This window comes from Giraffa tippelskirchi, chromosome 13 (genome assembly GCF_054371585.1).
Source record: "Giraffa tippelskirchi isolate mGirTip1 chromosome 13, T2T-mGirTip1v1.2.pri, whole genome shotgun sequence".
NCBI classification, from domain to species: Eukaryota; Metazoa; Chordata; class Mammalia; order Artiodactyla; family Giraffidae; genus Giraffa; species Giraffa tippelskirchi.
The window spans coordinates 23,543,729-23,553,774 of NC_137287.1; the positions used below are offsets into that span (position 1 = coordinate 23,543,729).

General features: G+C 41.7%; 1 protein-coding gene across 1 annotated transcript in view; it reads right to left on the reverse strand.

The window, feature by feature from the left end:
- LOC145531664 (acyl-coenzyme A synthetase ACSM2B, mitochondrial-like) overlaps nucleotides 1–8,897 on the reverse strand; it is a 38,467-nt gene extending 29,570 nt beyond the window's left edge. Inside the window, exons 1-4 of the mRNA XM_081554650.1 lie at nucleotides 8,721–8,897; nucleotides 4,926–5,136; nucleotides 1,837–2,044; nucleotides 218–361 (exon numbers count right to left, since the gene is read on the reverse strand). Coding sequence (XP_081410776.1) covers nucleotides 218–361; nucleotides 1,837–2,044; nucleotides 4,926–5,136; nucleotides 8,721–8,897 — 740 coding nt within the window. The remainder of the gene's footprint in view (nucleotides 1–217; nucleotides 362–1,836; nucleotides 2,045–4,925; nucleotides 5,137–8,720) is intronic.
- Between the last annotated feature and the right edge of the window lie 1,149 nt (nucleotides 8,898–10,046).

The following is a 10,046-nucleotide window of genomic DNA, read 5'->3' on the forward strand; positions in this document are numbered from 1 at the left end:
AGGTTTTGTGATCCCTTGTTATCTACGACAGAAATGTTCTACCACGGGTCACTGGATACCCAGCTTGCTAAGCCATGTTCCCTTTTGCCCCCCTTCCCAACTCTGTTTCTCAGAAGTGTCACATGGTAACCTATTTATTCCAAGAGAACTGAATTTGAGATCAGAAAAATCTCAAGGCCTGGTCATGTAGTTTCCAGAGAGAAAGGATTCTTCTTACCCAGCATCCATCTTGGCCTTTATTCCCAGGCTTGAGTGGGAGTGTTCCACCATTTTAGGAAGGCCACTAGTTCCGCTGGTGAAGTAGATGGCAGCTGCTTCTTGACTCCCAGTCTCCACAAAGCAATGGGTAGTAGATGCTTTCCTGACAACAGTGACACAGATTGTCACCTAATCAGATCTGCCCTGGACCCCAGATGTCCTGGTGACTCATGTCTTCCTATCTTCCCTCATGCTGGAGAGACAAGTCAGCTGACCCAGTCTAGAATGGAGGCTTATGAGTGAATAAGATCATGAGACTTTGAGTCAGTCAGACTTGGGTTTGAACATCACTCAAATTTGATACTTTGTTAACCATGTCACTCTAGATGATTTATTTAATTTCTCTGAGTCTCATTTTCCATATCTGAGATATAGGATCAATATAACACCCATCTCAGAGTTATTGAGAAAGTTAACTCTAATACAAAGGAAATGGCAACTTGCTTTGTGAACTCAGTGAATGTTAATTTGCTTGTTGTTGGAAGCCACAGCATGACAGCAGGTGCACAGGAGATGCTCAATTAGTGTAAAATTTCCCTATCTACCCTCTTCTATTCCCTAGAAGCATTTACTCCTCTTTGAAGTCTCTCAAAGCTGCTGTTATGTTGTCTATTTCCCTGACAGTTATATTAAAGACTATAACATTATAAAGAAAAAGCTTACACTCACCCTAGGGATTTCCTAAGGTATTGTCTCTAGTGTGGAGATTTCAGACATACAAAAGGGAGACTCATTCTTCTGGCCAATCATGTTATAGACTGATGGCAGCCTCACTTAGGGATGCAGAAGATGGGAAAAGGAGTCTAGAAACTCTGTGTATCAGCCATCTCCTGTGTTTTACCACATACCCTCTCAGCTTTACCTCTTATTCCACACAGCCAAAAGCTCCAGGTGAGTTCCAACACACTTGCTGTTGCTTCCACTGTGAGCCACAGGTGAAGCACTCTGTGCCTCTGGCCTTCATTCTCTGTCACCACCATGGCATGGGACTCTGAGCCTATCCTGCATGCATGTATATGCAGCCCAGAATGTGGGGTAAATAGCATCCCTGGACAGCCCTCTATGAATGGAGGTTAAGGGCTGATGGGTCAATGTTTGTCAGTCCTTTAGTAGACAATCCCGAGAGGCATTCTGTGTGCTCCTGAAAAGGTCCCTGCAGATCAAGGCCCACTTATGCTGTGCAGTGACTCAATAAAAAAGATAATAAACTCTGTATTAACTCACTTCTTTCCTGCTTAACTCTCCCTCATCTTACACACTGCTCCTCAGACTTAACCAAATAAAGAACCTGCACATAAGTGCTTGGTTCAGTTTCCATATTTGGTCAAAGCTCAGGCTAAGACATGTTGATGGGCTTCCTTGGTGCCTCAGTGGTAAAGAATCCACCTGCCAATGCAGGAGACGTGGGTTCAATCCCTGGGCTGGGAAGATCCCCTGGAGAAGGAAATGGCAACCCACTCCTGTGTTCTTGCCTAGGAAATCCAATGGACAGAGGAAACTGGTGAGCTATAGCCCATGGGGTCACAAAAGAACTGGACACAACTTAGTGACTAAACAACAAGACATGTAGATACTCACCAGTGTAGTGTCTTGAAGTCCAGCCACCCATCCCGGCTTTTCTCAGACACCAGTAGCTTTGTTTTCAGAGAAGGGCACTCAGGTGCCACAGTGTCCACTATCTCGGCCACCTCATCCCCAGCCACAATGGCCCTGGCCTTAGACACCTGCAGCCTATAGAGAATGTCTTTGGCTTTCATCTGGATGGTCCCAGGAATGAAGACAAGGCCTGGAAAAAGTCAAATGGCTTAGAGAGAGAACTGGAAGGGATGGTTGATTTCTCCCCTAGAGAATCCTGAAATGAACAGCCAGTGGGGAGCACCTGGGTTAGGGGAGGTTGGGGTGTTGATGACCAATGGGGAGTATCAATAATAAAGGAACTGGGGACCAGAGAGTGATTTAAACACAGATGTCCCTGGGGTTGTCAGAGTTGTAAGGAATCTACTGGGACTGAGAGAAACCAAATTGCCTGATGTTACACCATTGGTAGTCTTAGGCCACTAACACATACACACAGACACACACACAGACACACACACACACACACACACACACACTGCCATATAGAAGTTTGCTATGTCCAAACACTCACATATAGTAACTAAAATAATAGAGCCTTAAAAGAACTTGGAATTGTCCGTGTGATACCACGGTGCTCAAGGTCTTGACTGTCTCAAGCATGGGACACTGAATTTTCGTGAGGAAGAGCACTCTTCAGTTTTTTTTTTTTTTTGATGCTTAAGCAATGCTCAAAGTCATGGAGACTTCACTTTAATAAGTGGTAAAGCTGGAATTTGAACATACGTCTGTGTTTTCAACCCATGCTTTTTCCTTTACTCTGGAGATTCTATATAGCATAGTGGTTAGAAACTCAGACTCTAGAGGTGGACAGGCTTAAGTTTCTTTTTTTTTTGTTTTCTATCTTAATGAGACTTTTGTGACTCTGCTTTATTCTTCTGGAGAATAATTAGACTGTTTCTCACCTTTCGTAAAGCTGCTGTCACATGCTCTTCCTGGTCATTAGTCTCCACCTCTGGCTTACTCTCTCCCACTCTCAACCCTTCAGGATCCACGCTGCGGACCTGTTACCACCTCAACTGTCCCTCCATCTCCCTCTCTGAGCTCTCCTTCCCTTCAGACCATTCTCTCTCAGCGTGTCACCTTGTGTCACTTTTCTTTCTCTCATGGCCTGCTCACTCTTCTCATGGGCTACCTGCTTCTACAGTTGTGTTCAGATTCCTCTGATAACTCTTACTTCTTACCATAATCACATTTTCCTCATTATTGATGAGAATGCCTGTTGTGTGTGAAGAAGGCCAGGAAAGATAAGTTGTAAATGAGGGATACTGGTGTTTCCTGAGGCTTTTTCACTCCTCATCTCTTACACCTAAAGACTGATAATTTTAAAATTTCTGTCTGCCTCTCAGATATTATGCCCTTAAATCCCAGCTATTCACTTTGTATCCCTTCCTTTTTATGCATATATTTTAAAAATTGAGATATAACTGACATACAATAGTTTATTTGAAGTATAGAGCTTAATGATTTGATATAGCTATATACTAGAAATGAATACAACAATAAATTAACATCTATCACTATACATGATTACAATTTTTAAAAAAAATCTTGTGGTGAGAATGTTTAAAGTCTACTCTCTACAATACATATTGTTAACTATAGTCATCATGTTGGACATTTTATACCTAGGTCATGTTTATCTTGTAACTAGAACTTCTCACCCCTTCTTGAACATTACTTGGGTGCCCCTAACTCAACAGCTCCCAAATTGAACTTGTCATCTTTCCCTGATACCCCATAGCTGCTTCTCACTGTGAAAAAGACCATTGTTTCCTCTACCTTGTGTCATTCATCAAAAAAAATCTTACGATCAGTTTTCTCAAATCCAACCACTTAACTCCATTTCTACCTCCCCATCCAAATTGAAATCACTATCATTCTTTGACTCCTATTTGAATTCCCCAACCCCATTCTTTCCCTCCTTCATCCCATCCTCCATGTACCATCCAGAGTCACCATCTATACACAGAAAACAATTATGTCATGCAATCAGTTTATGGTTTCCATTCCTCACTGCATAAGGACCCAGTACCCTTCCCTTCCCATGGCTTACAAGGTTCTGCCAGTTTGGGACCTGTCCACCTTTCCAGACCCATTTGCCATTACTTTCTCTTTGCTGCTTGGGCTGTAGGCACACAGATCATCATTCCAGGTTTTTTCATAATTTTCAGGCTTCCCTCCCCTCTGCTGTTTCCTCTGCTTGGAGCACTCCTCTCTTCCTCCTTTCCTGGTCAAATACTACTTGTCCTTCAGCTCTCAGACCAAATACTACTTCTACTAGGACTTCTGTAAACCCCTCAGATTAGTCTGTTTGGGTCTCCTTTTATAGCAAAGATTAGCAAATTTTTTCTACAAAAGGCCAAGCAAATATGAAATATCTTAGGCTTTATGGGCCAGAGGCTCTCTGTCCAAACTACATTAGTCTGCTATTATAGTGCAAAAGCAATCACAGATAATATACAAACAGGGCATGACTGGGTTCCAATAAAATTTCTTATTTATAAAAACAAACTGTGGACTGGATTTGCCCTTTAGGTCGTAGTTTGACAGATATTTTTTATAGGTTCTTATAGAACTTCATGCCACTTATCAAAACTGTGATTCAATAATTATATATGCAATTAATAATTTAAAGCAGCTGTCTTTCTCCAAAGACCTGTGAGTCCCATACATAGACTCTGTTTGGTTTTCCCTGTATTAGCAACCTCCTAGCATAGTGCTTAGTGCATAGTTTGCGTAAACAAATGGAAGAAGGATGGTGTCTCTATATGGAGAGGGACCACATGATAGGTGGCTGCTGCTGCTAAGTTGCTTCAGCCGTGTCCGACACTGTGCGACCCCATAGACATCAGCCCACCAGACTCCCCCAACCCTGGGATTCTCCAGGCAAGAACACTGGAGTGGGTTGCCATTGCCTTCTCCACATGATAGGTGGAGGGGGCATCTTTTGGGAAGAATGGTTGCATTTCTCTGCCACCAGTTTCTTTCACTAGGGAGACAGTGCCCAGCTCAGGTGGTCAATCACCAACCTGCTCGCATACAGCCAAGGATCACCAGCCACCACTCGGGCACTCGGGAAAGCACCACTGTCACGCGGTCCCCACGCTGCAGATCACATGGCCCTGAGAAGACGTTGGCTGTTTGTTGACTGAGTTCACTCAGTTGGCTGAAGTTCCACATTACCTCATCCCCATTGCTACTCACCCACCACAGGGCTGGGCTAGGGGGTCGCTTGCCAGCCTGAAGAAAGAGAAGGCCTAATGATTAAGGTGGGCTGGTACACAAGCATGTAGAATAAATTCCCATCTTGGAACTGCCACAGTGTTTCTTAATAAGCTTTTTGATCCCAGGACTCCTATACACTCTTAAGAAGTATTACAACCCTAAAGAGCTTTATTTATAAGCGGTTTATTAATGTCTCTCAATGTTTATTATGTTAGAAATTAAACTGAGAAATTATATACATGTGTGAATAAATCCATTATTGTTGTTGTTGCTCAGTTGCTAAGTCATGTCCAACTCTTTGTGATCCCCTGGACTGCAGCACGCCAGGCTTCCCTGTCCCTCACTATCTCCTGGAGTTTACTCAAAGTCATGTCCAGAGTTGGTGATGCCATCCAACCATCTCACCTGCTGTCATCCCCTTCTCCTTCTGCCCTCAATCTTTCCCTGAATCAAGATCTTTTCCAAAGAATTGGCTCTTTGCATTCGGTGGCCAAAGTATTGGAGCTTTAGCTTTTAAATATAACAGTAAAAAGTCCATCATATATTAACATAAATAAGGTATGTTTTATTGAGGAAGTAAGTATACTTTCTGAAGCAAACAAAATATAATGAGAAGAGCCGCATCATTTTATATTTTTGCAAATCTTTGTAATATCTTCCTTAATACAAGACATTTGGATTTCTTTATTTTTCTGTATTTACTTCTTTGTAGCCTCTGCAAAATGACACAGTATACTTATGAGAGAATGAGAATTAAAAAGGCAAATATTATGTTAGATTTATTTATCTATCTCTATGTATTTATCTATTTTTTATTGTGGTAAAATACGCTGTGCTTAGTCACTCAGTCCTGTCCAACTCTTGAAACCCCATAGACTGTAGCCTGCCAGGCTCTTCTGTCCATGGGGGTTCTCCAGGCAAGAATACTAGAGTGAGTTGCCATGCCCTTCTCCAGGGGATCTTCCCGACCCAGGAATCCAACCGGGGTCTTCTACATTGCAGGTGGATTCTTTACCAACTGAGCTACCAGGGAATATACATAACATCAAATTTATCATTTTAGCCATTTTTAAAGTACACAATTTGGTGGCATGCATTTATACTGCTGTATAATCACAACCATCATTTGTCTCCAGAACTTTTTCATCATCTAAAACTGAATCTGTATATTCATTATACAATGACTCCCCAGTCCCTCATCTCCCAAGTCCCTGGTAGCTACTATTCTACTTTTTGCCTCCGAATTAGACTACTCTAGGTACCTCATATAAATGGAATCACACAATATTTTTCCTTCTGTATCTCACTTATTTCATTTAATGTGGTGTCTATAATGTTCATCTATGGTGTATCATATATCAGAATTTCATTCTTTTTAAAAACTGTGTGTAGATATGCCAATTTTATTTATCCACTAGTCCATTGATAGACATTGGATTGTTCCTACATTTTGGCTACTGTGAATAATACTACTATGAACATGGATGTATAAATATCTCTTCAAAACCCTGCTTCTGATTCTTTGGGGTACATACACAACTATGGAAAAACTGGATTATACAGTAACTCTATTTTAATTTTTTGAGGAAATATATTGTTTCCCACAATGGCTGTACCATTTTACATTCCCATCAGTGTTGCACAAGAGTTCCAATTTGTCTTAGTTTTGTTTTGAATTGTTTTCATTTTACATATTCCCCTGGGAAAAGTCTCAGGAATCCTCAGGGTCTCCATATCATAGTTTGAAAGCACTAATGCCAAGTCAAAGAGAAAATTTATTTGTAATTGTATTAGATATTTCAAAATTCCTCTTTATAAGAGTTGACTCATTTTGTACTTTGATCAGTACCTGTGCCTATTTCCTCATAGTTTTGTCAACAGAGTATGTTGACAAAATTTTTGTATAACTAGTAGGTAAGATATATTATTTCAGTGAAGTTTTCATTTGTGTAACTATTACTGTGAGTGAGGTTGAACATTTTTTCTTATATTTAAGGGCCTTGTGAGTTCACTTTTCTGTGAACTGTTTATATATTTGCCCATATCTATTTTTGATTGCATCTTTTTATTCTTGATTTCTAGGAGCTCTTTTTGCATTAAAGATATTAACTGTTAGTTGTCTTATGAATTGCATATCTTTACTCTGATTGTCATAATTTTAAAATTTTGCTGACAATCTTGTTTGTCAGTGTAAATTTGTTTTTTTGAAATGTACATATATTTAGTAAATCACTTATTTTATGGATTCAGGATTTTGACTCATGGTAGTAAAGACCTCCTTCATTATTCTAAAGAAGTATAACTTCAAAAGAAAAGCCAGAAGTCTAAATTTTTATTTGAAAAATTTCAACTTTAAAATGCTTACTTTTTTTTTTTTTAGAGAGCCCTGCACCATGGACCATGTTTACCCTTGAGGCCTGGCATTTGCCATTTCTGCACTAAAGTTATGTCATGATATTGAGACATCACAACATCACAACATCACAACTATGATTCCCTTTGATCATCATTCTTTAAAGCCCATGCTAACAGATCCACCTCTTCTGCTACCCTAGCCAGGATGAATCCTTTCATCTTCCACAAAGGTACACTGAACTCAAGTAAAGTCAATCAGGGTGTCAGCAATGAACGGAACAGAATTCTGGAAGTCCAGGCTAGGAAAGAAAATTTAGGAATCCTTTTGACACTCCCTGCCTAATAATCATTCTACTTGTGTATCCCTAATGACAAGGACACATAGCTTTCTGAGAAGACTGACTCAGGCTTTGGTTGATGCTGGTTTAACAAGAGAATGCTGATTTTTCTTTTATTAAATACAAATTTACTTCCTCTATGACTCCAACTCACTAGTCCTTGTTTCACCCTGGGAGGTCACAAGACAGAATGTGGAGCATGTTCAGGTCAGCTGTGTATATCAGCTGCCTGAGATGTGGCGGTTCCCAGATTGCTTCATCCTGCATCAGATTCCTGAATCCTTCTTTCTGCCAAGCTCATGTTCTCTTGTTCCTACCCTGTGCACCTTCATGGAAGATGGACATCTTGTTCACAGCTCATCATAGTGCCTGACACATAATACGTACTCAACAAATACTTATTGAATGAATGGATGAACTAGTGAACTCAGCCAAATTTTCCAACTCTGTGCCTTTTCTCCAGAGAAGGCAGTGGCACCCCACTCCAGTACTCTTGCCTGGAAAATCCCATGGGTGGAGGAGCCTGGTAGGCTGCAGTCCATGGGGTCGCTAAGAGTCGGACATGACTGAGTGACTTCACTTTCACTTTTCACTTTCCTGCATTGGAGAAGGAAATGGCAACCCACTCCAGTGTTCTTGCCTGGAGAATCCCATGGACAGAGGAGCCTGGTAGGCTACAGTCCATGGGGTCGCTAAGAGTCAGACACGACTGAGCGACTTCACTTTCACTTTTCACTTTCCTGCATTGGAGAAGGAAATGGCAACCCACTCCAGTGTTCTTGCCTGGAGAATCCCAGGGACGGCAGAGCCTGGTGGGCTGCCGTCTATGGGGTCGCACAGAGTCGGATACGACTGAAGCGACTTAGCCGCAGCAGCAGCAGCAGTGCCTCTTCTCTACCCCGTTACCTTCTCCATGCCAGCCCAGTGATCTATCACATCAGTAGCAAAGTTAAATTTGGCAGGAACTTCCTGGTGTCCCCACGGCGGGGATGCCAGTTGCCTGGTATGAATGCGGATAGTGTGATTGGACATCTGAGACCTCCACAGGATGCAAAGTGCCTGGAGTTGCCGCCGCCAATGCATGTTCAAACCTATGAAGGAAAGAAAAGACAGAGGTGAGTCTTTCTGTACAGTCAGCAGTTGCTTAAGGAGCCCCATTCCAACCTTACAGGGTTCTTCCAGAAATTAATTTGCTGTGGTTATGAGTGAACTGGAAGTCAGCATCTATCTCAGTCACCTTCTGATGTACCATTCTCTGAAAACATAGCACCTGCTCTAAATCCTGTTTCTCCAGCACCTCTGACAGTTTTGTGAACACCCTATTCCACATAATAAAACCTTTTGTGCTCAAAACACAGCAGTGTGGTAGATTGGATTGTTATTACCCGCAACTCCATGTGCATTCTGGAGAAGAGTGGGTGTGCATCTCTTGTTGACTTTGGTTTGTCCTTAGGATATGCTTTGGAGAATGAGATATGAGTGGATGTGCTTGTGTAGTTGGTCAGAGACTCTTGCATTTCTGCCCTCTGCTGTGGAAATGGCTTCCCTGGTGGCTCAGACGGTAAAGAATCCTCCTGCCAATGCCATGAGAACAGCATATCCCAAGTGAGCCTACCTCCAGCCTGGGTCCCAGAACACATGTGGACTTGAGCTGAGCCTAGCATAGCCACAGATAATTCCCAGACTCACAGGAAAATATGTATGGATATGAGCATCTGAGATGTTCAAGATGATTGCTATTATAGCAAAAGCTGACTAATACAAGCAGCATTTGTTTTCTATAACTGATTCTTGACTGAGATATCTTGAGTACTATGTATTCAGCACACAGGACCTGACAAACAGAATCACTTTAGAAATTATAACTGTTGCGATTTTCATGTCTGTCTCTGCAATGGCTCCAGGCAAAGTAGTTCAAAAGCTAATGATCTCTGATTTCCAACATGTGCACCTTGATGAGGATTGCAGAATTTAAGTGTGACAACATTTGACTCAAGGAATCCAGCCAGTAGTTCCTCCAGCTGGCCAGATTCCCATTTTCCTGTTTGAGCAGTAGCAGTCAGAATGCTCAAGGTCTCTTAAGAGACCTTCCCCTCATATTTTCTAAAAGAACGAAAAGTGAAGATTTCCTTACCAGCTCCTACGCAGGAAATTTTTTTGCCTTTTCACCTGCTGATTCCTCTCTCTTTCCATACCTGGCTCATTCTCATTGTTCTGGCCTCACCTCCTCTT